At 41.0% G+C, this 26,010-nt stretch overlaps 1 protein-coding gene across 3 annotated transcripts in view; it reads left to right on the top strand.

Moving 5' to 3' along the window:
• AR (androgen receptor) overlaps positions 1-26,010 on the top strand; it is a 181,650-nt gene that overhangs the window by 117,202 nt on the left and 38,438 nt on the right. For all 3 annotated transcript variants that reach the window (XM_029283479.1, XM_015812712.1, XM_015812711.1), the window contains one exon: positions 2,692-2,808. In XM_029283479.1, coding sequence (XP_029139312.1) covers positions 2,692-2,808 — 117 coding nt within the window. The remainder of the gene's footprint in view (positions 1-2,691; positions 2,809-26,010) is intronic.

The following is a 26,010-nucleotide window of genomic DNA, read 5'->3' as shown; positions in this document are numbered from 1 at the left end:
CAGGAACAAATGAGATCCAGAGCTTTTTCTCCTTTCCCTTTCTTTTTGTCTGCCCATTTGTCTAATGAAGTATCTTTTGGCATGTTAAAAAGCAACACATTAATTTCAGTATAAACCTTTGGCGACAAAGGCCATTGGCTATTCTCCAAAAGTAACTTGGTATTATACAGATCTCCCTGAGAGAGAGGTAACTGAGTAACAAACGTATTTAATTTCTCTTTTGTTTACCATCCAAAATAAATCAGTGATAGGAAGTACAGAAATATAGCAAAAAAAAAAAAAACACCTCTGGAGAGATTTTCAAGTGACTGATTGCCAACTGTTTCTCATCATGTTTGCACCATAAACCTTGAGCTGCCATTTGTCTGCAGCAGACTAACAGAGCAATGTGGAAATTGTTCTAAAATATGAAGAGCATCAATGTGCTCCAAAATCAGTTTCTGCCATAATGTAAAAGTAAAAGACCCAAGACCAGCAACCAGCCAAGTGCATGTCTCCTATTTTTTTATATAAAACTTATAACACACCCGTCAGATGGTTGCATGTAGCCAGCCCAGTTATCAGTGATCAAAAGTCCAAAAGAGCTCTGAATAAAATCACAAACCAAGAAGGCTGCAGCTGATCTAAAAGTCTTGGAGGGCTTACTCAGGAATCAGTTTGGAACTGGAACAGAAGAGACTGGAATTGAGTTGCCTCTTTGACCCAATCAGAACTTTAGCAATAGCATTTTGTTCTAGTGGACTGATTTAGAGAGTTACCGTTTAATAGATCATTGTAGAATGCCCGCAACCTAGTATACCGGTATCTTTCATTCAGTTAAGTACAAAGGTTTGCCATGATACACTTATCAGTGAGTTGATAATGGGGTGCAAATGATCCATTGCCATTTTGCAAACAATCCTAAAACATTTGTTGAAGGCAATGGATCAATCTGGAAAGAGTTCAAATATTGTGTCTCACAAGAGGGTAACCAGGGCAGCAGTCAATCTGAAAATTAAGTCTCATGAGAAAGGGATGAAAAAGTATGCTTAACCTAAAGAAAAGAAAATTGAGAGGACTTGCAACAAATATTTCAAGGGCTGTTGTATAGGATGAGGAGCAGGAATATCATCTCTGAGCAGAAATCACAGAATTGCAGATTTTGACTACAAATTCATTTTAACAGTGCAAACCATCAGTAGTAAAACAGAGCCTCTCGTTTGTTGTAGAGACGGAATGAACAGCTGCACAAGTACCTGGTTGAGAATGCTTTCTGATCCATTATGCCTTACATCAAATAGATTGTTAGACTAGATGATCTCCAAATACTTGCAAGCAATATGTATTTATTGCGGGTTTCTTTTCTTTAGTGCTCCCTAAATTTGCTCCTTTGTCCTCCTCGTATCCTGTTTGAACTTCCACCCATATAGGAATGCTGTTATTGCCTTGTTTCCACTTAGCCATTCTATTTTTGTCCATGTTTCTCTGTGCCTACTTTCTTTTCTATTTCTCCATAACTTAAAATAATAATTATTTTTTTTAAAAAACTGCCATTTTCGTACTACATTCTTTTTAAACCCTAAGGCTGCCTTGAATTTTTCAAGAGGCAAATTAGGAGCAGGAATATGCTGATGGGTGTATTAGTAAGGCAGTTTCAGAGTTGTGCTTTTCTGAAGTGGTGAGGGTGAAGAAAATCAGTGCACTAATAAAAGGACTGAATGCATCCTTGTGATTTTACCCCTCATGTCAGGGTAGGCGAGAGAGGGGATCACATGTTCAGAGAACTGTACTGGCCAGCCTAGTCCAGGTGTTCTTTTTCTTGCTGGCATTTTAAGCTGAGAGTTAAAGGAGAAAGAAACGTCTCCATCATTTTGATAGAGGGAAGTGTCCAAAAGTCAAGACTATAATTTTTTGGCTGCCTCTGTGACCAGGCATGCTAATGTAACCTTACCAAATGGCTGGTAATATATGTGCTCATGCTGAGCACCGCTTCCAGTGCCGCCTGGATATTTATGAATGTTCTGTGTCACCAACCCAGCCAGCCAGATAATACCACCAAAATTAGTGAGGACGGTACTATACTATATATATATATTTTCTCGGGAAGGTGGCAGTTAATATTCTAGTTAGTCTTCCCCCAAATAAGGGTGATTCTAAATTTTGATTTTTCCTATCCTAGATTTCAGTGTGAGAATATCCTGCACCCTTCTATACCGCAGCTTGTTGGATTTGCCGCCAGCTGCGTACAGAGTTGGTGGGGCCCTGCTGAGCTTCTTCCTTGAGACCTGGCAATGGGTCGTGCTCTTCCAGCAGAAGCAGAGGTGTGGCAGCCCAGACATCTCGTTTCCAGCCTTTGCTCAGCAACTGGAATTGGCCCTGCTTCTGACCTGCCTCTGCCAGAGGCGTCTTTGGGGCACAGATACATTTCTCCCCATAGGTAGCATGACCCATTACATAGATGTAGATTCTCCAGTATTCAGGTGCACATACAAAAACTGTGGGCAGGAACATCATTCATCACTCCCTGTCATTTTTGCTTGATTGCACTCCCATTTCCTTGATTAAAACCCCTCAAATCTGATATGATTTGTATATTTATTGATGCATTGATGTATTTATGTGTTTTTAATTGCAACAAAGTCACCCCACCCCAACTGTTCCAGCTTGTTCCTCTGATCTATTAATGACAAATTTCACTGTGACTTTTTTAAGGTAAACAAAAGTATCTCTGTGCCAGCCGAAATGACTGCACCATTGATAAATTCCGAAGGAAAAACTGTCCCTCCTGCCGCCTGAGGAAATGCTACGAAGCAGGGATGACCCTTGGAGGTAGGTCTTGCCACGTTTGGGGCCTGGTGGGTTCCCCAAAATTATGCTGTGTTCTTTGGGTGTCCCAGAATTTCATGAAGCTGAAACTCCTGTATGAAATCACAAGAGAAAAGATGAACACTGGGCACTATCTAACAAAATGAAATTCAATGGTGATAAAAGCAAGGTTCTACATTTAGGCAAGAAAAACCAATTGCACAAGTACAGCATAGGTGGCACCTTGCTCAATAGTAGTAACTGTGAGAGGGACCTCGGAGTCCTAGTGGACAATCACCTAAATATGAGCCAGAAGTGTGCTGCAGCTGCCAAAAAGGCCAACACAGTGCTAGGCTGCATTAACAGAGGGATAGAATCAAGATCACGTGAAGTGTTAATACCACTTTACAATGCCTTNGCGGTGAATGCTCCAACACTGGAAGTTTTTAAGAAGAGACTGGACAGCCATTTGTCCGAAATGGTATAGGGTTTCCTGCCTGAGCAGGGGGTTGGACTAGATGACCTTCAAGGTCCCTTCCAACTTTACTATTATTATTATTATTATTATTATTATTATTATTATTATTATTATTATTATTATTATTATTATTATTTATGCCAAGTGCATGTTAGATTGGGTTCATTATCACATGAGACAATGAAATGAATCTTTGATATCTTTATGCAGGATCTAAGCAATCCCATCAGATCAAACTCAAATGAACCTGAGCCTGTTACAAAGGCAGGTGTCCATATTCCCCAGCCAAGGGACAAAAACTAGCTGGAAGAGACATTGTCTTGAGAAATCAGGAGAAAAAACATTGCCTTTAAGTTAGGAACGGTGAAGACTGGGCAAAATAAGAATTAAGAATACAGAGAGCTAAAGCATGCATACCTGTCTATCTTTGTATTTCAGTAGTATTTCTTTCTAAGCTTGTTTTCTAAGATAAGCAGCCTCGATTGCTATATCCTTTGTTCAAGCCCCTGATTATCTTGGTTGTCCTTTTCTCCAAGCTCTCTGATACCCCTCTTGAGATGTGGTGACCAGAACATATGGAGTAGCTTTGGATGAGGTCAGATCAAAGAACCAATCCATCAGTATTCTGACCTTGGAGTCTTCTAGTCCAACTGCCTGCCCAAGGCAGAAGACCTTCTACTCTCCTGGACAAATGATTGTCTAAAAGTAGTTGTCTATCTCTAAACCAATTTAGAAAAGGCTGTGCTACATATAAAAAAATATATATAAGTGGATAAAAAGGCTAATTAGACAGCAAGCTATAGAGGAAAAATTTGCTGGGACGGACCACTGGACCCAGTGCTGCTTTTACAAAAACCACAACAACAGAATTTATTTGTGGGCTATCAACTTAACCTCATGAGTATTTTAAGTTTCACCTGAACAAGCAGTACTACCCTATTAAGCGACCCTTACTCCTGGGAATGTTACTTTTTAATAAGTGAATTATCATCAGGCTGAGCGATGAGTACCACCAGGTTCCAGCCCTGTGATGGCTCTGATTCTGACAACAGGGCTTTCCCAGATCCAGAGCCACAACTCAGGCCTGCGCTGGTAGAGATGCCTCAACCGCATTTCCCAGCTGCAGAAGTGCTGCACCTCCCAAACTCCTCCTCTGTATGCAATTCTCAGTTTCCATCTTGCCTCACCGATGCCTGGAGGTTAATATAAAAACACGGAGTGATGCAACGTTGGTTACTTCTTTTAATTTAATCAATGCCATCTTGTAAACACTCCTCTTGTGGGGTTTCAAGGCAGTTGGTCTCCTTAACTCACCTTCTCTTCCCGGTTCCCCTCTGTGTCTTTAGCATTTACTTTACTCCTAAGGAACTCTGGAAATGCACATGGTCTATTACAGGAGGCCATGTGTTGATTAAATTTAAAATGTATTGCTGATTGTGTCCCGAATTCAGTGGTGGGATTCAGCCAGTTCACACCAGTTCAGCAGAACTGGTAGCTAATTTTTTGTTGCCCAGGCCCAGAACAGACTTCTGGAAGCGGCATCCATAGAGAACTGGTTCACATATATGAATCCCACTACTGCCCGAATTAGCGCACTTCTCTTTTCTGAAGCACTTAATAATTTAGGCCATCTGGTGCTGGAGTAAAGTTGACATGAATTTAGCCAATTTCACTTTGTAGCCTAAGTATTTATTTTATCTATTTATTTTACTTCAGTAGTCTTATATACCACTTGAGTCATGCCTGATGCAGCAGCAGCTTACTGAGCTCCTAAAACAGTAATAAGAGTAAAACAAAACAGTAGAAACATAACAGTATAATAAAATAACACTGTATCAACAATTTAATCGGTAGTATTCCATGCTCGAAGGAACAACTGGAATACCATCCACTTCAGGAGAGATTAAAGCGATTCCTTCATCCCAAAGTCTTGCTGAAATAGCCTGGTCGTAATGGAGTTGCAAAAAGCAAGCCGGGTGGGGCCAACCTGATACTAAGGGCAGTGCTTCAACCCCAGGAATCCTGCAAGAGATTTTCCCAAAATGATGGGATTTAGAGGGAGTCCTCTTTTCCAGGTCTCAGCGAATGGGTAGAAATTGTTGGGAGAATGTGATCCCACAGATAATCAGGATCTAACAGGAAGACCTTTCTTTCATGTAGGAAAGGTCCATCTAATAAATTCATCTATTAGTTTTTTGAGAGTGATAATAATCATATGGATGAGGGCAAGCCAGTGGATAACATCTTCTTAGATTTCAAAAAGCTGTTGATAAAGTTCCTCATCAAAGACTTCTTAGTAAGCTGAACAGCCAGGGAATAAAAGCAGATCTTTTTGCAGATAAAGAACTGGCTAAAGAATAGGAATCCTGGGATTCTGTCCAGGACAGGTGCTTTTTAACACATTTATAAATGATCTGGAATCAGGCATGGCTAATGGAATAGCCAGGTTTGCTAATGACATTAAGTTGTTCAGAGTAGTAATAACAGTAAGACATATCTGCACATTAGGGGAATGTGCATCAAAATGGCAGATGCCATTCAATGTGAGGAAGGGTAAAGTGATGCACATTGGTACCCCAAATTGTAAGTGCTCATACAAATTAACAGGATCAGCTGACAATGATTGATGAGGAAAGAGACCTTGGAGCAATGGTCAACAGATCAATGGAGGTGCTGACACAGTGAGCATCTACTGTATTAAAAAAAAAAGGCCAACAGCATGTTAGGAGTAATAAGAAGTGGCACTGAAAACAGAGATGGCAACATCCTAATGTTCTTATATGAGTCAGTAGTGTAACCTGATCTGGAATACTGTGTGCCGTTCTGGTAGCTGCTCCCCAAAAAGGAGACAATAGAGCTAGAGAAGGTTCAGAGGAGGGCAGTTAAGATGACGAAGGGGTTGGAGCAGCTTCCCTAGAAAGGAGGCAAATGAAAGGAGATATGATTGAAATCTACAGAATTGGGCATGATGTGGATTAAATGGCACATAGAAGCTGTTTTTCCTCTTTCCCAAAATACTAGACCTAGAGGCCCATTCAGTGAAATTGAATCCTGCAAGGGTCAGGACAGCCAACGGCCTTTTTTTTTTTTTACACAATGCATAATTAAACTTTGAAATTCACTATTATGAAATGTAGTACTAGCTCCCTTCTTAGGTGGCTTGAAAGATGGGTTCGGCCAATTCATGGAAACCATCGGGATCAATGATTATTAGCCTTGATGAAATGCGACTATCTGGGAGTGGAATCGCAGGGAGATTAGTGGGCTTTCTTCCTTGTTTGAGCACTATGAGAACAAACTGCTGGACTACGTCGGTTAAGAGTCTGACCTAGCAGTGCCTGCTTATGTCCCTGAGGAAGAGGATGACTGATGAGCCTGTCTACCAGCTTTTTGTCAAGCATCTCTCCAAAAATAGTCCATAGTCAGTGGGGCAGCTGACAGGCTAGGAGGAGGCAGCAGGGAACTTTCTCAGTTTGCTATGTGAACCTCTTCTCAGCTCACATGTTCTCTCCCCCACCCACTAGGCCAGACTGTTTTTCAACCCATTTCTGACAGTCTTCTGGAAAACAGGTAAACCTGTTTCAAAACAGAAGTCCACTGATCTTCCAAAAATAGCCCATAGACAAGGATGGATCATCTCAGAGCATTAATGCTGAGGCAGACAGGAGTACTTCAGGAGTGTGTGTGTGTGTGTGTGTGTGTGTGTGTGTGTGTGTGTGTGTTTAAGTTTATTAACTGTGTAGCTGTTGGCTATGATACAAATAAATCCAGAGCAAAATGTGAGCAATCTTCACTTAGTAAATGCAGCCTATTCACCATGTCAAATTAAGGAATCCCCCTTTCCAGTTGATTGGCATGACCCTCAAATAGGGCTACTGATTGTGTGTTATGGGAATCTCTTCCTTTATAAATTAAGGAAATAAAGGCCTCTTTCCATGATGGAGGAAGTTCTTCACATACTTGAATCTCATTAATTATTTGAATTCAAGATTTAGTCAGGATTTCTTAATGAGCCTTATAATATCCTGCAGAAATAGCATTGGGTTCTGGAGTTTTATTCATTGTAAACATTTTAATTGCTTCTTTAGTTTTGACTTAAGTTATGGTTCAAATAAGTCTATTTTTGCATAGAAAGTAGATTGCAACATGATCATTTTAAAACTGATATGTCAGCTACAAATCCATCTGGTGGTGATACTGTCTATCCCACATTTTTTTAGCTTACCAAGAAGTAGGTTGTGGTCTACTTTGTCAAATGTTTTACTGAAATCCAAGTATGCCATGTCCACTGCATTTCACTGGCCCTCTAATTTTTTGTCAAACAATGAAATATGATTTGTTTAGCATGATCTGTTTATGACAAACCCTTTTTGGCTTCTGGTTATAACTTTGCTTGCTTCTGGCTGTTTGCAGATCTGTTGTTTGATTATCTTGTCCAGGGTCTTCCCTGGTATTGATGTCAAGCTGATTGATCTGTTGTTTCTTGGATATTTTTTTTCCTCCTTTTTGAAGATCAGCTCTTTTCCAATCCTCTGGTAGTTCCCCAGTGCTCCAGGATCTTTGAAAGATATGGTTCGGTGGTTCCAAGATCATCTGCCAGCTCCTTCAGAACTCTGAGATATAATCTGTCAGGTCCTAGTGATCTGAACTCATCTAGAACGGACAGGAGTTCTCTTGCCATTTTCTTGTTTTAATTTGTATTCCTAGTGTGTCTTTTATGGTTATGTTTTTGGTAGGTTGATCTCTATTATCTTTTTGCATGAAGACTGATACAAACAATGAATTATGCAGTTCAGCCTTCTCTCTACTGTCCATTACTTCCTTAATATGTTCTTCCTTTACTGGACTGATTATTTCCTTGACCTTTTTTCTTGTTTTGTATATATGTTGACAAAACTTTTTTCTATTATTTTTGACATTTGTTGCAAGTCTTATTTCTTTCTGAGCCTCAGCTTTCGTGATTTCATCTTTGCATGCTTGGGCTATTTGTTGGTACTCTGCCTTAGTTATATTTCCCTCTTTTCCATTTTTTGTACTTAACCGTTTTGTCTTTCAGTTTATCAGGGAGATCTTTGTGTAACCATGCTGTTTTTTTCATTTTCAGTGGTATTGAGCTGGACTGGGCTTTTATAATCATATTTTTCAGAGTTTCCCAAGCTTCTTGTTTTCCCCTTTAAGATTTTCATCCATGAAATCCTTCACAAGCTCTCTCTAACTTTATTAAAATCAGCTTTTTTAAAAGTTGTAGGATACTGGTTTGATTGTATTCTATTGTTTGTGTTTGCATTATGTTGAATTCCAATATGACATGGTCACTCTCCCCTAAAGTTCCAGCAGCTTCAACCCCCTCTGTCACTTCTTCTCTATTAGTAAGAATTAGGTCTAGTATAGCTTTTCCTCTGGTTCCCTCCTCTACCTTTTGGATGACAGAGTTGTCAGCTAGGTTGGTCAGGAATCTGTTCGATCTCCCGTTCACTGCAGAGTTTGTCTCCCAGTTGATATCTGGGTAGTTGAAGTCCCTTTGAGTGTTTGTGAGTCTGAGTCTTGTATGGCTGATCCTATATCTCCTACTTTATTTCAGAGTTTTTCTTCCTTCCCATCACTCCCTACCTCATTGTTTTGACTGGTTGTCTTGGGGTTAGGTCCTGACGATCCCAAGGATTGGTTGTCCTCCCCCCTCAATTTTAGTTTAAAGCCCTCCTGATAAGTTGAGCCAGTTGTTTTCTGAATATATTTTTCCTGGTTCTTGTGAGGTGCAGCCCACCCCTTGGCAGAAGCCCTTCTTGCAGGTAATGCAGACCGTGGTCTAGGAATCTGAAGTTCTCTTGGTGGCACCAATCCTTGAGCCAGTGGTTCATTTCTAAAATCCTTTGTTCTTTCTTTGGATGTTGACCTTTCGTTGGAAGAACAGGTTAAGAAACCACTTGTGCGCCTAACTCCTTAACTTTTTTGCCTAGCTCAGGGGTAGGCAACCTTGGCTCTTTTATGACTCATGGACTTCAACTCCCAGAATTCCTGAGCCAGCATGGCTCAGCTTGGAAACTCTCCCTTTCCCCTCAGCATGGCTGGCTCAGGAATTCTGGGAGTTGAAGTCCACGAGTCATAAAAGAGCCAAGGTTGCCTATCCCTGGCCTAGCTGCTTCTAATCTCTCTGATATTGTTTTCAGGTACTTTGTCATTCGTGTCTCCGTGAAGAAGGAGAAGGGGGTAATAATCTCTGGACTATTTTAGTAAGGCTCTCAGCCACATCTTTGATTTTTGCTCCAGGGAGACAACTGTCCTCAACTGAATGTGTGATGTGCAGGTGGCTGGTTCTGTTCCCCTGAGAACTGAATCTCCTATCACCAACACTCGCCATTTTTTTCCCTAGGGAAGTCTGGGCTACTTTTCTTCCCTTCACAGGACTAGAGTTTCTCATTTTGTAGTTAGAGTTCAGAGTGGCTAGAGTTGCTTCTAGACCCTTTACTTTTATAAGTAAAAGTACTTTACCCTTAATTCTTTATAAAGAGATCTGTTCTTTTTTCTCTGCTTCAGAACCCTTCCAAGCTTTTTGTTGCTCAGTTCATAATATGAAAGAAAACTAACAAAAATTTCAACATCTGAGATACGCCTAAGGAATCTGAACCACGGGGCAATCTGCCAGGTTATACTGGAGGCGGTCAGTGTAAAACTTCCTTGGGGTCCCTACATCTTGGCCAGGAGAAGAAAATCCACAAGCCCTGACCTACCTGCTTCCCCCCCCCGCCCCCACTTGCTTGGCTAAAGCTCCTAACTCTGATCTCTCCTAAGGAAGTTGAGGCAGGGGGAACAACAACAACAACAACAACAACAACAACAACAACAACAACAACAGAGTTGGAAGGGACCTTGGAGGTCATCTAGTCCAACCCCCTGCTCAGGCAGGAAATCCTATACCATTTCAGACAAATGGCTATCCAGTCTCTTCTCAAAAACTTCCAGTGTTGGAGCATTCACAACTTCTGGAGGCAGGTTGTTCCACTGATTAGTTGTTTCGACTGTCAGGAAATTTCTCCTTAGTTCAAGGTTGCTTCTCTCTTTGGTTAATTTCCATCCATTGCTTCTTCTCCTGCCTTCAGGGGCTTTGGAGAATAGCTTGACTCCCTCTTCTTTGGGGCAGCCCCTGAGATACTGGAAGGCTGCTATCATGTCCCCCCTCGTCCTTCTCTTCGTTAAACTAGACATACCCAATTCCAGCAACAGTTCTTTATATGTTTTAGCCTCCAGTCCCCTAATCATCTTTGTTGCTCTTCTCTGCACTCTTTCTAGAGTCCCAACATCTTTTTTACATCACGGTGACCAAAACTGGATGCAGTATTCCAAGTGTGGCCTTACCAAGGCCTTGTAAAGTGGCATTAACATTTCACGTGATCTTGATTCTATCCCTCTGTTAATGCAGCCTAGCACTGTGCTGGCTTTTTTGTCCACTGCAGCACATTGCTGGCTCATATTTAAGTGATTGTCCACTAGGACTCCAAGATCCCTCTCACAGTTACTGCTACTGAGCAAGGTACCACCTGGCTCAGTACCTGTACCTGTGCATTTGGTTTTTCTTGCCTAAATGTAGAACCTTACTTTTTTGACCACCGAATTTCATTTTGTTGGATAGCGCCCAGTGTTCAAGTCTGTCCAGATCCTTCTGTGTCTTATGTCTGCTGGCAGGGAGGAGAGCTGGGAAGGCTTCAGCTGGTTTGCAGATCCCTTTGGAATTTTGGTGCCTTCTATGGACATTTCCAAAGCTACCTGAAAGGTTTTTGGCCATCCTAGGCAGAAAGGAGCCTTCTTCTGCAGTGGTAGCTTGGCTTCATGGCCTAGATCTTCTTATGGAAATGAATTTGCTCCCCCCCTTTCCTCTCTCTTATTGCTCCATGTATTCCTGAGCTCCAAGCAACCAAATCTGCTGAGCTGAGGGATCCAGTTAGAATCAGAGCAGTCTTTCCCACAACATTTCTCCTCTTCTGTCGTTTGCAGAGCAGGCTTTTTTCAAAACAGTTCTTAAAATTTTCTTGGCCAGAAGACAAAAAGATCTTCTGTAATGAAGCTGCCTTCTCCTTTTCTGAAAGGGCTTGTAAAAGTGCTTTTAAAAGGGGTTAATCATTTAACTCATTAATCATGATACATTTGATCAGGAGCAGAAAGATTTGCTATTCCCTTTGAAGCTGAACTGCTGAGGAATGGGAGGTATGGCTTGCATTTACTCTGTCTAAAATTGTTGTTTCACAAATTGTGTCACATATTAAACAAGGGCATTTGTCCACAAATAAGCCCTTCCCCTGTCTAGTACTTTCCCCTTTGAGCATGCCAGAGGTGAAAGGGGTGTCAATTCCTGTGGGTAAAGGTGGTCAGCTAGATGAGGATAAAAGGGGTGGTGGTGTCTGGAAGGATCTCCGAGACATGTTTAGGTTGGTTTGGACCCCTAAGCTAGCACTCAAAGTAGAAAGTAAGCCTGTGGGTATATTTACAGAGAGCAATTCTTTCTCTCTTGGCTGTGGGTCCTTCATCGATTCAACCGCAGCAGATCAAGTATGCATTGTGCGTACATTAAGTTAAAGAAAGTGGTGTTGTACCTTCGCTCTTTCTCATAGGCCTTTGTCAAGAAGATCATTAGCAGTTCCCTGGGATTACCCATGGGACACAGCTCTTAAAACCTTCCTACTTTCTTGGAGAAAGAAACAATATTTTCCCTTCCTTTGTCTTTCAATAGTGACTCTTAACTGGCTTCCAATTTTCTTAGAAGTCTGTTGCCTTGAAAGCTCAGCTTACTCAGAGCTCTGCCTCTGCCTCCTTTCTTTTGCCACTTCCTTTCATGTGGCCTCTTTCTCGACCAACTTGGTGGTTCTCAGAACTCGTTACCAGGTATGGGAGAATCCAAATGACTTTTCCTTTTTCCTCAGATAAAGTCAGTTAGGAATATATGAGGTGAAATTGAAGCAGCTGAATTAGTTTATTCAGGGCTTTTTTTGCCATAGAATGCATGGAACATCATTCTGGCACCTTTTTTCTGACGGATTTTCAACTTCTTCAGAAACACTAGTGAAGGTGGCTCTTCACTCAGCTCATGCTGCTTTGGGGGAAAGACTCCTTTTGTGGGATTTGTTGGGAGGTGGGCACTGCTGGACTTGTGATTGGTCATGTGGTCGCGCACTGAGTGCTTACTGCAGGCCGGAACCGTTATGTTTCGTTACACAACTGACGTGTGTGGGTGTGTGTACATTGATTGACTACGTGCAAAAGGTAAATAATTTCTTTATTTAAAAAATCATTGCTGAATAATTTTTTTAAATTTTTAGTGTAAAAGTGTGACTCCAAATTTAAAAATGAAAAAAAAAATACTAATTACTTCTCAACCACCAGTCCTGCTAATAAAAAGGCCAGAATATTAACAGACACGACGACAGAACACACAAAAATAACGATGCCTTTTGATATTTCTGAATCTGATCTTGAGAAGCAAAGCCAAACTACAAATGACTGGCCAGACTGCTGGACCTATGATCAAAAAAATTATTTTTGCTTGAAAAATGAATGGCTCTGTGTTTGCAAAATGAAATTTGGCCGTACGCCTTGTAGAAAAGTCGGAACTCTTGGAGTTGAAATGAAAATGGGAATGAAACTTTCCAAAGAATGGACCAACAATGAGATAACCTATTCTGGCAAAGATAGAAAGCAACAGTTGAGCTCACATTGAAAAAAAAATTGATCACAGAGAATCTGCTGCACATAAAGCAGCATTAAAAATAGTCGCTGAAAGCGAAAAAATGACTCTTGAGAATTTTTTTAATATCATCTCATGAAAAAATAATAACTGCAAAAAAAATTCAAACTGCATATAAAGTAGCAAAGAAAAATCAATCATTCCATCATTTTGAAAATGATATTGATCTGCAAGAACTGAACGGAGTTGAAATGGGTCATATTCTTTATTGTACAAATGCGTGTATTAATATTGTTAATCATATAAGTGAAGAAATGAGGGAAACTGTGGTTAAAGAAATTGTTCAATCCAATAATAAAATTTCATTGATAATTGATGAATCAACCACATTAAGCAAAAACAACTACCCTCATAGTATATGTTCGATGCTGTATCGAAGGTGTTGGAATGAATTCACTGATAAATTTGTTTTTGGACTTGGTAGAACTTGAAAAAGTAACAGCAGAAGGAGTGTTTGATTCCTTACTCCAATGTCTTCACTCTTATGGGATAACAGAAGATTATTTTAAAAAATATTTGGTTTCTCTGACGTATGACAGTGCTGCTGTGATGATAGAGTGTAAAAGTAGAGTGAAAAAATTGCTGTCCGAACATTTTCCTTCTATTATAGTTTGGCATTGTGCTAATCACAGACTAGAATTATCAGTAGGCAATGCTGTCAAGGAAACTTCAGGAATAAATAGATTCAAATCATTTATTGATAAACTTTACATGCTTCGGCAAAGAATAATAGAGAGTTGCATTTATGTGCAGAATTACTGGGGGCTGAGCTGCTGAAAATTGGGAGAATTTAAGTACCCGATGGGTGTCAAGTTTGCGTACAGTTTTGGCTGTGTGGAATAATTTTGAATCCCTTGTGTATCATTTTGAAGAAGCAATGCATGATCCTATAAGAGATAAAAATGATAAATGCATTTATAATGGCTTGAAAAGAAAAATCACATCCACAGAATTTTTATTGAACCTAGGATTGATGTGTGACGCTCTCCAAGAATTATCAAATTAAGTTTGATTTAGATTAGATTTTAGATTTTATTAAATTTATACCCCGCCCTTCTCCCGGAGGACTCAGGGCGGCTTACAGCCAGTTTAAAACAGTGATACCGCAACATGGACCTGTTCAAGGCAAATAAGAAAATAAAAATACTGGTACAAGCTTTTGAAGAAGGAAGACAGAATTTGGGGCCCTATTATAAATGCCCTGTTGCTGTTCTTCCGGTTCCGGATTGCGGCGCTGGCAGATGTGCAAGGGAGCGCTCTCTCCGCCTCCTGGTTTCCCTTCGTCGGGTGACCCTGAAAAGGGTTGTAAGTCGCCCTGGAGGGACGACGACCATGAAGAGGACCCTCAATACATTGCGGAAGGGCAGCAGCCCTTCCGTTTGATCCGAGGCAGCTCCTTTGGACCGTCGGAGAACAGGTCGGCCATCAACATGGCCGATAACTAAGCCGTGCCTGCCGAAAGCCAAAATCACCACCAAGCACAACGAAAGCACTGCGGAGGATTTGGGTGAGACCCTACCTTTCCCTTCTTGTATCCCAACTATCTTCCTGTGAAAGCCTCCTGAAATTTCTTCCCCGCTTTTAACATAGCGGTGTCTGCCTACCTTGGGAAACTAAAACCTTGAAAAGAAAAGAAAAGAACAACTAACCTAAAGAACTAAATAACTGGACTTGTACTTTTTGGACATTTGGGGTCCCCAAAAGTTCCTATTGTTACAGGGACCTATTACCTTATCTATTTGTTAAGTTGGGGAAAAAAATTCTCAGCTGGATAAAAGCTTGGTGTCTGGAAAAAGATTTTATATGCCAGTGATGGTGAACCTTTTAGAGACCGAGTGCCCACTTATGCATCGTCAGGTGCCGGGTGGGTGTGGCCCATTGGCTGAGCGTGGCCCATTGGCTGGGCATGGCTGCGATGGTAATGGCACACTGGGTGGGACTAAAAAGTTCAACCAATCCCAACTTTGCAAGATTTTTTTTCCTGCGAGAAGTTGAAATTGACTGATTGATTGAACCTTTTTCTTTTTTGCACACAGCGGGGAAGGCCTAAAGCGAAAAGGTTTTATAAAACCCAGCTGAAGGCCTAGGACTGGGGCAATGGCACGCGTGCCCATAGAGAGGGCTCTGAGTGCCGCTTCTGGCACCTGTGCCATAGGTTCGCCACCAGTTATCAGGGACATCTTGTGGTGAAGCCTGGTACAGCAAGTGAATTTCTTTGGCTGTGAGGCCTGCTTACTCACTAGATTTGTCCCTCCTATTATCTAAAAAAAATAAGAATTTGAAACAGCTGTGAAAACAACTTCTAGGAACAGTGGAGGTGGACATTTTCTGACTTTTATTAAACATAGCCCCCACTAAAGGACTATCTCTAATCACCATAGAAATGGAGGAATTCTACCCACAACTCAACTATAAACTCATACTTGAAAAAATTCTTGAAGCCACTGAGCTAATGAACTCTAGAGCGAAAGACAAAGACACCACCTCAAAATTACAAATTGAAGCCCACATTTCAACTGATGAACTTACAATCCAAAAAACAACAGAAGAGGAACAAATCAATATTTAAGAGAATTCTATACAACAAATATAATTTATCGAGAACTCTGACAGTCAAACTTTGATTCCAATTAAAGAACCTGCAACTCAAAAAGCAATAGAAACTGAAGAAAGCAACACTAAGATGGATCAACAAACACAACATATTGAGAACGTAGACAACCCAGATGACCAAACAACAACTACAATACCAGACATGACCTTTTATTTTAGCTAGATGAAACTGGAAGAAGAAAAAGACCAGACTGAACTGACGACAAATATTTTAAATGAAACGTGGAGATTTGAGTTATTAGGGCAATAATCTAATGATCACAAAGGGGCCAGTTCCTTTGAAAAATTGATAACTGATTCAAACAACAGGTATAGGAATGAAGGGAGACACATCTGAGGATTTAAAGGCACTGGTATGGAAGCCTGTCTGGCACAAAAAGAAAGCTAGAGTTAGATTCAAAAATGTGACTCCCCTTCTCTTTCTCTTTTTTTTGTGGACTGATAATGGAAGAGCTTAAAATCTTACCTAATGGGCTAAGGAGAATTTAAAGATATTGATTGACTTAATATCAAGGACTTAGATTTATAAGGGAAATGAAAATTAGCCATTAGATTATCGTTTTAAATTGTAATATGGAAGTTGGTTTGTAACAATAAAAGATAGCTTATTAGTAAATGATGAGATACTCGGATGAGAAATAGAATATATACTGCTCACAAAAATAAAGGGAATGCAAACCCCTTCAGTTCCATGGTAAAATGTTCCCTTTATTTTTGTGAGCATTATATTTGTGAAATAAAGTAAGAATGTAATTAACTGAATAATATGCGTATTTTAGAAATGTTAACTATTTTGTAATGAAACTAGGAAAATTTGGGTTATCTGAAGTCTAAATACTATGGATTTTAAAGGCTAAATTGGAATATGGTAATTGAAATTAGGTAAAATTTAAAAACAGGACTTGGATATATATAAGTAAAATTATATTGACAAATGTATTGATTGATTGAGCTATAATTAGAAATATACTAACTTGAATGTGATATAATAATTAAGGGAAATAGAGAGGGAACTTTTAATGATGTAATCTGAGATATGTATGAAAGACTCTGTTATTGGATTATTGACTACCCAATCACCACACTGCTTCCTAAATATCTGAATGTAAAATTGAAAAATTACTAAAACTTGTTTTTTAAAAAATAAATGCGCTGTTGCTGCTGTACGTGATCTTTGCTTTCGTGGAATTTTATTTCACGAAAAAGATTTAAGAAAGGATCCTCTCATTGTCCCAAGTACATTTTATACAAAATTGAAAGAGTCAATCGAAAAAAGATTGCTTGATAGCAAAGACAATGAGTTGGCGTATTGGTCTCGCATACTTGATCAAAAACATTGGCCTGAAGATGTTAATACTCAACTGACATTGGAGAAGTGGAAATTGGAAACTTGTCAGTTAGACTGCAACTAAATGAAAGAGAAATGATTCGTGGATTCCGTGAGTACATTCTCAAAAAGACATATCCAGAAAAATTGTTGCATTTGATATGGACTCTGAATACCATTCCCATTTCTTTAAGTGAATGTGAATGTGGGTTTTCGCAGATGAATCTAATTGCCACCCCAACAAGAGCTTCGTTGAAGACTAAGACAATTTCAGCACTTTTGTTCATCAAACTTGTCAGACCACCTCTGAGACTTTTCGATCCTTCAGAATACGTTGATCTGTGGTTTCTCAGAGGACGACATTCAGCCATAGATACTAACACAGTGGTTCTCAACCTTTTTAATGCCACGACCCCAACCGGTCGTAAGTCGAGGACTAAACTGGTCGTAAGTCGAGGACTAAACCGGTCGTAAGTCGAGGACTACCCAACCGGTTGTAAGTCGAGGACTTTCCCTGCCCGGGAGCGCCACGCATGCGTGGTTCCACCCCCTGCGCCGGTCGAGGCGTAGCTGGCAAGCGGCAGAGACGGAGCAGGCCGACCACCAGCTGGCCCAGCCCAAGGGAGGTAAGGCACCCGCTGGAAAAGGGGAAAAAATGGTGGACAAAAAAAATGGCGGACAGCCTTGCTTGGCGACCCCCATGAAATGGTCGATCGACCCCAAATGGGGTCCCGACCCACAGGTTGAGAACCACTGTACTAACAGCAAGGAAAGGAGTTGAGAAGATTTGCCGGATGAGAATTGGACAAAACTTTGGAATTTAGTATGAACATTTGCCTTAAATACAATAAATTAAATTTAAGTTAAGAACTGAATATATAATTTTTAAATAAAAGATTAATAAGATGTGAGTTCCGGCACCTTTTTTTTTTTTTACAAAAATAGGACTGAGTTTGTTAATTAAATATCAGTATGAAGCATTTCAAAAAGGGCCAGTTACTAAAAAAAATTTTTTGCTTTGCCTCCAGTGGTGCTGAATCACATTTCTTGATAAATCTCTTCTTATTAGGATTTGTAAAACTGCAACCATATGCACAATTATGAGAATAGGTCCTCTTGAACTTAGAATTCCTTGGGAATATTTACTATAGATCAGGGGTCCCCAACCCCCGGTCCGTGGACAATACCGGGCAGCGGCGTGCCAGCAACTGGGCTGCACAAACAAACAAAGCCCCATCCATGGGATGCAGTCAGCACATAAAACCACACCCTCTCCAGTCTGCAAAAAACCCTCTCTCCACGTAACTGGTCCCTGGTGCCCAAAAGGTTGGGGACTTCTGCTATTGATCATGGATGCATTTACCACCGCACCTGTTTCCTCTTTTTTAATAACAAAAAAATAATAATGAAAGGTAATATAAAATAAACTCAGAAAGAAAAAGAAAGAATAAAAATGCAAGAGAAAAGAAAAAAGAAGAGAAAAAAATTAGAAAAAGAGAAAAGAAATATTGAAAGAAATGATTTCCAATTTCATCACAAATACAATGTGTTACATGCAAGTATCTCTTCTTCCCATAACCCGTCCCTTATCATATACGCAAATCTGTACATCATTAACATTTCATTCCTAGTTGACAGCAAAAGTCTATAAGCCAGAATTTTACAGAAATATGTCTAACTCTCTAAACTGTTTAAATTGTCAAACCAGCCAATCTTGTTCTCCTCCTTCCCATTTGTAGGGTTTGTAGGGTTCAGTTTTTCTTTTTCCCATCTCCTCTTTTGCAAATTCAGTAAGAAGTTGTTCTTAGTTTATCATTTGTATTTCCACTTTAACTGTCACCTCTGTCTGATAATCCAAATTTTATAATTTTCCAATATTTCAACAATTTTTATATTGTAATCTTTCTGCATCAGATGAGATTTGTTTCAACTCTTTATCTGTCAGTCCTCCAGGATCTTCTCTTTTACATCTGTGAACATTCTCTTTCACTTTCTCTTTTGAACATAATTGAGCCATAGAAGCAGACATCACTGCTTTTAGAGGAATATTTTATTAGTTTATCAAAATATAAAATACAATACAGAAATTCAAAGAGAAATGAAAACAATGGTAAAATAGGGGAGAAAAGGAGCAGAGGAAAAATGTATGGTAAAAGGGAAAAGAAAAAGAAAAGCATCAACTTCTGACTCAGTAGAATAAGGTAATAACATACAACCTCAACTTTTTACTTTTACATAATAATATATACTGGCCATTTCTGTAATAACAAACCTGTCTAATCAGGACAACTCAAAATCAAAGTTTCAATTTTTTTCCACCTCAAGCACAAAGTCCAAAAGCAGTTTTCAAGTAGAAACAAAATTAATTGTGTTCTTTTCTTTAATCAGAGTAGTCAATTTAGCCATCTCTGCTTACTCTATTAACTTTTGCAGCAATTCATCCATTGTGGGAATCAAAGTATCCTTTCATTTTAGTGCTAGAGTATTCTTGCTGCTGTCATCATATATAATCAGACCGGTCTGATTAATGCACCTTGGTATTTTGACTGCTATACTGCAGTTCTACTTACAATCACTTTTGCCTTGAGCCCCCCAAACTAGGGGCGTTAAGCAGGCTCAAGTTGCTACTGCTATACATTACAAATCCAAATTTCTTTTTTTGTTGACAAAGAGTTAAAGAGTTAAGTGGGAGACTAGAATAGCTATTTAAAATAAGCTTGAAATAGCTATTCTAGTCTCCCACTTAACTCTTTAACTCTTTGTCAACAAAAAAAGAAATTTGTGTGTGTGTGTGTGTGTTTGTAGATTTTCACGGGTACAGGTATGCAGGTCTTGGCGTATTCGGGTCTTTTCCCGTGTAAGATTGAGAGTATCTTGGCGATGTTTCGATGAGGTCCCACTCGTCATCTTCAGGCTGGGGTCTTCGGCTTCGTGCTTGTGTAAGTAAAGTGTGATCGGAGCTGCCGTCTCGCTATAAATATTGGTGGGGGTGTGAAGCCTGAGGATAACGAGTGGGACCTCTTCAAAATGGGGGGTTGCCCCCGGTAAGGATACCCAATGCCTGCGCGCGACTCCTGGATCTAGTAAGCAAGGAGAAGCCGAACAGGACGGATACAACGTTTGATCGGCTGGGACCAATTACTAGATCCAGTCTGGGCATCGCTTTGATTTTGACAACGTGCGTGTCCTGGCCAGCGATAACACAAAAGGAGGCCTGGCTCTCGAATAGGGATTCCATCAACCGGCACATCGACTTGTGTCCGGCGCATCTAACCTTGAAGGCATGGAGCGCTAGTGGCTCCCTATCCCGGCGCAGATGGCAGAAGGCTGGGCGGCATACCCCACAGAGGTGGTTACAGAGAGGGCGGACCCCCCGGGGCAGAAATGCACTATGGACAACCGGGGGGAAGGCAACCAACGGGTAAAAAAACCCCGTGCCCTGGGCACACCTACACATTCCCGGGAGGAAAGAGAGCCACAGCGGGATGGAGGAGGGGTGGCAGGTGATCTAGGAACCCCCCCAGGCCTTACGGAATGACTGGGAAAGACTGAGTCACACACGCGCACCCAAACGAAGAATGGCCAACGATCTAGAGACCCCCCCACCCAGGAAATGAGGTCGCAGGCAGAGAAAAGATCAAGGACTGGCGCTTTGGAGAGCTTGCCACACCCCCTGGGGAGTCGGAGGGAAAGAATATCCCCAAGAGGGGCTCTGAGCTGCCTTGCTGACGCCCCCTGGGGCACCCAGGTGAAAGAGGAGGTACAGAGGCAAGAGGAGGCTGGGGGCGAGGAGAGGGGCCGGCTAGGAGCAACAGCAACCCGGAGGTATCTGAGGAATGAGAGAGGGATCGGACCGGCTCGCCACCCGGAGACGAACCGCCCGCGCCAACGGGAGCAACGGAGTGGCAGTTGGAGGCCTGGGGACGATACAGAGACGGAAAACATCAAAAGTGGGGGGAGGAGGAAAGTGGGATCTGGATTGACTGACAACGGTGGGAAGGATTGGTTTGTAGTGATGGGGGTGCTCAATTGGACTGGTGGCCACAGGGAGGATCGGGCGGATGAAAGGGGAATGAAGGAGTTGGAGGGGCAATCCCATCAACTCAGGAATACAAGAGAAGCTGGTGGAAAGAGTGAGGGGAGTGACGTGAGCGCCTGGGCTGGCACGAGAGCCGGGTGGAGGTGGAAGAGAGGAGGATGGAAGTTAAGGAAGAGGTTAAGAGGGTGGTAAAGGGGCCCCATAGAACGAAGGGTATCAACCGGGCTGTAAGTGAGGAGGGTGGACAAGAGGAGGGGAACAGGGGGCAGCAGAGCCGTCAGCGCAGCGAAGGAAGGAGGATGGGAAGGGGGAGGGATTGGAGGATACGGAGAGTTTGCAAGATCAAAAAAGGGGGGGAGAGAGCGTGTTTTTTTCAAGTTTCATTAAACCCAAAGGAAAAGTCTCTAATTTTATCTTTATATTCATTTTAATATTCCTCTGTATTAAGATGTAAATCCTACTCCAGTATTTCCTTGCTTTATCATACACTATAAATAGTAAAAAAAATCCTTCATATTTTCAACATTCTTGACAATGAAAATATTCTTTTAAATTATAATGTAATGTAAATTTTAACCTTTTGTCCACATATTTTCCCATTGTTCAAGCATTATATTATATCCAAAATTCTTTGTCCACTAAATCATACAATGCTTCACATACTCATTTTCCAAGTTCAATTTTAATAATAATTTATAAACATATTATAGCAATAATATGTTCATCAGTACCACACAATAGTTTCCAGTTTATTTTCTGCAAAATCAAATCCATAATTTTTAAAATCTAGTCTAAACCTTTTTTTCAATTGTAAATATGTAAACCAATGGCAGACACGTCCTTCTAATTCCAGTTCCTCTTTAGATTTGAGGATAGAGTCACCATAATTTAAAAATATCATTTGACCAAAAGTCTATCAGTCTGGCCTCACCACCCAGAGTCATTGGACATGAGGTAGGCAGCAAATAAATGTTCTAAATAAATAAATAAAATAAATACATTTCTTTTCAAAAAAGAAAACTCATCTTTTCCTGGGATGACACGCAGAGAGGCATCTTCACAGAGTCCCTTACTTTATATTTATGCCCAGGGCTTTTTTTCTCATAGAACGCCCAGAACAGAGTTCCGGCACCTTTTTTGGATGGAACCTTATAGGGTAGGCAAGGCAGGTTGTATGACGTGTGTGAGTTCCGGGACCTTTTTTTTTTATAGAAAAAAAGCACTGTTTATTCCAAACTCTTAAGATGGCATGTCTAACAAAGTGGTTGTTGAACTCAACATTTACTTTATCCTTACCATGACATAAATAGGTTTGCCATTCAAATAAGAGCCTCAAGCTCTTATTCTGGAGAGTCACCCACTCTTTTAGCCAGACCAAACAAGCATCGAAGGACATTTTCAAAGCTGGTAAACCCAAACCTGCTCTTTCCTTTGCATCTTGCAATAATTTATATCTAATTCTTGTTTTTTCCCCTTGCCATAAACTTAGAAATGTCCATTTGCCATTGTTTAAAGAGAGCATTGATTATAAGTCTGAAATAGAAATAGCATCTTTGATAAAACATTCATCTTAATTACAGAGATACTACTCAATAAAGATAGCTGTAATTTATCCCATCTTAATATATCTTTTTGAAATCAATTTGTATTTGTCTGTGTAACCCCCAGGTATTTCACCTTTTTCTCCACCTGACTTTTTTTTTTTTGTCAAATTACATGATCCAGAGAGGTCATATTCTTAACAAGCATTGTTGTTTTCTGTTTATTTAAAATATCACTGCCGACATTGTAGCTATTAGTTTCTGTCTCCATTCTTCAAATATGTCCTGAACTATTTCTAATGTCATGCCGTTGTCATTTTGACTCAGTGCTGACCGAAGACAAAAGATAAGCCTGTCTCCTTTTTTGTCTTTCGTCTTTTATGCCTTGAATCTTTAGTCCCTGCTAGTGTCCAATTTCTGAAATAATAAAATCTTGAATTTCTATTATGACTAAGGTAAACTAAACTATTTTGTTCCTACAAAGGTGCTGTTTGTATAATTATTTCCAAAATCTTCCACTAAAAGCCCTAATTATTCAAATTTATCTGGTCCCTTAATTTGTTGGATTAAAATCTTGTTAAGCTTTTGCCATTTATTTCAAATTCTTTAAATTCTTAAGCTTATAGTTAATGTCAACTCACCAGGTAGCTTTGCAAATAGCCAAGATAATAAAGTAGGTAATTTCCAAAAATCAGTGTCCTTTAAAAGGCTCTGCCACAGTTGAGAGCATAATGACTTCCTTTCATCTCCCAGTGCTTAAACTCATGAGAAACCACCATCCAGACCTGAAGCAGTCACTCTCCCTTCGTCTCCTTATCCATAGAGGTTCTGTGAGACCAGTCTACTCTCTGGTTCTTCGGTCACCATCATAGCATCATTGCTGCTCATTTGGAGACATGGTAGCTCACAATTCATCACCAGAAGTCTCACCCCCCCCCATACACTCACACACTGCAAATGTTTTCTCATGATCTAATGATAATCCTTTCTAAAGGCATTCTTCCCTTGCATAGGTGTAGATTCTCAAAGACATACAACACAGCAAATATACTGATCTTTATCCGATAAAAAGCAAAATAGGCATGTTTTATCAGCTGCCAGATTTTCATCAGAGCACAGCAATGTTCTGTGCAAGAATTGGGTGCCTGGACATTCTCCAGCAGATCTCAAAACATAAGAGCTCTCTTCCACCAAGAACTATAATTTTCATTCTTATCAAAGACATCTGGGTATAAAATGATACTTTTTCCACATGTTAATCCAACATCCTTGAAAAATTAAATTAAATCTAATTAAAAGTAATTAAATGAAAGTGTGCCTTATTTGATTCCTTCTTTCCAATATTTCCCATTGACTGCTTCTTGTTTAATAGTGACAGAAGGAGTGTAGAAGGTTACAGCCCTTGAAAGATCAAAACAATCTGGGAAAGTTTCAGATTGGAATTTTGCTGTGCGGGAAATACAAACACATACACCATAAAATCTGAGCAATAAAGAGAGGCTTCACTTGCATTTGTAGTGCATTTATTATTAACTTGATTACTGTCTTTGAAGTTACAGTACAGTATTCTACTATGCAGTGGCTACAGTAGAATCAGCATACTGAATCTACAGTGTCTTCTCCATATCAGTAAAACCTGGAATGTTGTTGAGCAGGCAGTTTGATGATTTTGCTAATGCAACTGAGAGGCAGCTTTTATAGACCCTTTTCTAAAAAACAGCAAGGTTGTCAAGATCAATTCACGGGTCTTCCAGAAACCTGTGGCCAACCCACCAAGGGTATGATTGCTTTTTACCTCAGGAGCAGCAGCGGCAGGCAGCTTCTTCCTGCCCAGTTCATGAGTGCAACTAGAGGCACAGGGATGTCTGCAAAAGATCATGAATGTTGGGAAGTGTTGTGTCCTGAGCCTGCAGAAGCAGGCTCGAGACGATGCAACAGTCCCGGGCATTGCAAAAGCTGCCCGGGACCAGACTGAGTGGCGCCGGCCTTGCGCGCATGCGCAAGGCGGGAAAAGACTGCCTGCTATTGGTTGTGATTGCCCGGGGATCTGGGAGTATAAAAAGAGGCCTGCGTGCCTCTGCTCTTGTTGGTTGGTAGTTGTAAGAGAGTGAGAATAAAGATCTGTTCTGTAACATGAATTGCCTCCTTCGCCATTTATCTCCGGACTTAACACTGGCAACGAGGATGGGATTTAGTCTAGTTAGCTAGGGACGCTTGAAGACTCACCCAAAAGAAGTCCGGAAGAGGGACGACGGCATCTATCCTGCCAGTACAGCATCGCTGGAGGGTGAGTGCGGCTGAAGAAAACCCTGTCCCTTGATCATGGCGAAAATCGGTCGGTTATCTGAATTTGATGTCTCTCACCTGGAAAAATGGGAATCTTACGTTGCAAGGGTGGAGACTTACTTCCGAGTGAATCAGATAAGGGAAGATGGACTAAAGGCTGCCACGATGTTGTGCGTTTGTGGGCAAGATGCCTTTGAGATCGCCGAGAATCTAGTCGCCCCGGCCTCGCTAGAAGCTGTTTCGTACTCTGATCTAAAGAAACTTTTGAAAGAACACTTCCAGCCCAAGCAATCTGTTATTGCGTGGAGGCACACATTTGAACTGAGAGATCAGCGATCTGGGGAATCAGCAAAAGAATTTATTGCAGCCTTGAGAAGAGCAGCTAAACCGTGCAAGTTCAAGGATTTAGAAGAAAGGCTGCATGATCGTTTTGTATGCGGACTGAGGAACAGAGACTTACAGCAGAAGCTGTTTGCTAAGGAAGATGTCTCTTTCCAAGATGCTCTGCGAGAGGTTACGATAGAGGAAGCTGCAGGCGGAGCGGTAAAGAATCTGCGGCCCACTCGAAGCGCTCCAGAGACTGCAACCATCCACAAGGAGGACGTGCGGGAGGACTCGGAAGAGGATCCTGAAGATGAAGTGGACAAGCTTTATCAAGCAGCCGGAAGGAGGCCCAAGGATTGTCCGGACAAAGGCCCAGCTGAGCTTCGATGCTTCGGATGTGGAGGTCGCCACAAGCGGGCGGAATGTCGGTTCCGTTCCGCCATCTGCAGAGTGTGCGGCAAGAAAGGCCACATCGCAGCTGTTTGTCTGAGTCGACAGAAGGTACAACCGAAGGAAGAATTGAATCTGAAAGGTACCAGGGTCCCCAGCCAAAACAGGGTGGGTTTCTGTGCAACACGCAAAAATATATTAAGGATTGGCACACACAAAGCCCTTAAAAAGAAATTGTCCCTTAAAGTAAGGTTGCAAGGGGTTCCATTGTCTATGGAACTGGACACGGGGTCTGTCCTATCCATAATTTCCCTCAACACATTCCACAAAATCTGCAGCAGCAGTGGCCAGCGAACTACGCTCAGGCCTTCTAATGTAATTCTTACTGACTTTCAAAATTCCAAGGTGTGCGTTAAGGGGGAGGCCACCCTTAAGGTACAGTATAAGAATTTTGAAGGTCCCTTAGATGTGCTGGTTGTTGGGGGTGAGCGCACG

This window comes from Protobothrops mucrosquamatus, unplaced genomic scaffold (genome assembly GCF_001527695.2).
Source record: "Protobothrops mucrosquamatus isolate PMUCROS unplaced genomic scaffold, P.Mucros_1.0 scaffold108, whole genome shotgun sequence".
Lineage (NCBI taxonomy): Eukaryota > Metazoa > Chordata > Lepidosauria > Squamata > Viperidae > Protobothrops > Protobothrops mucrosquamatus.
Note: the sequence above shows the minus strand (reverse complement) of the source record. Positions and strands in the feature narration are given on the sequence as shown.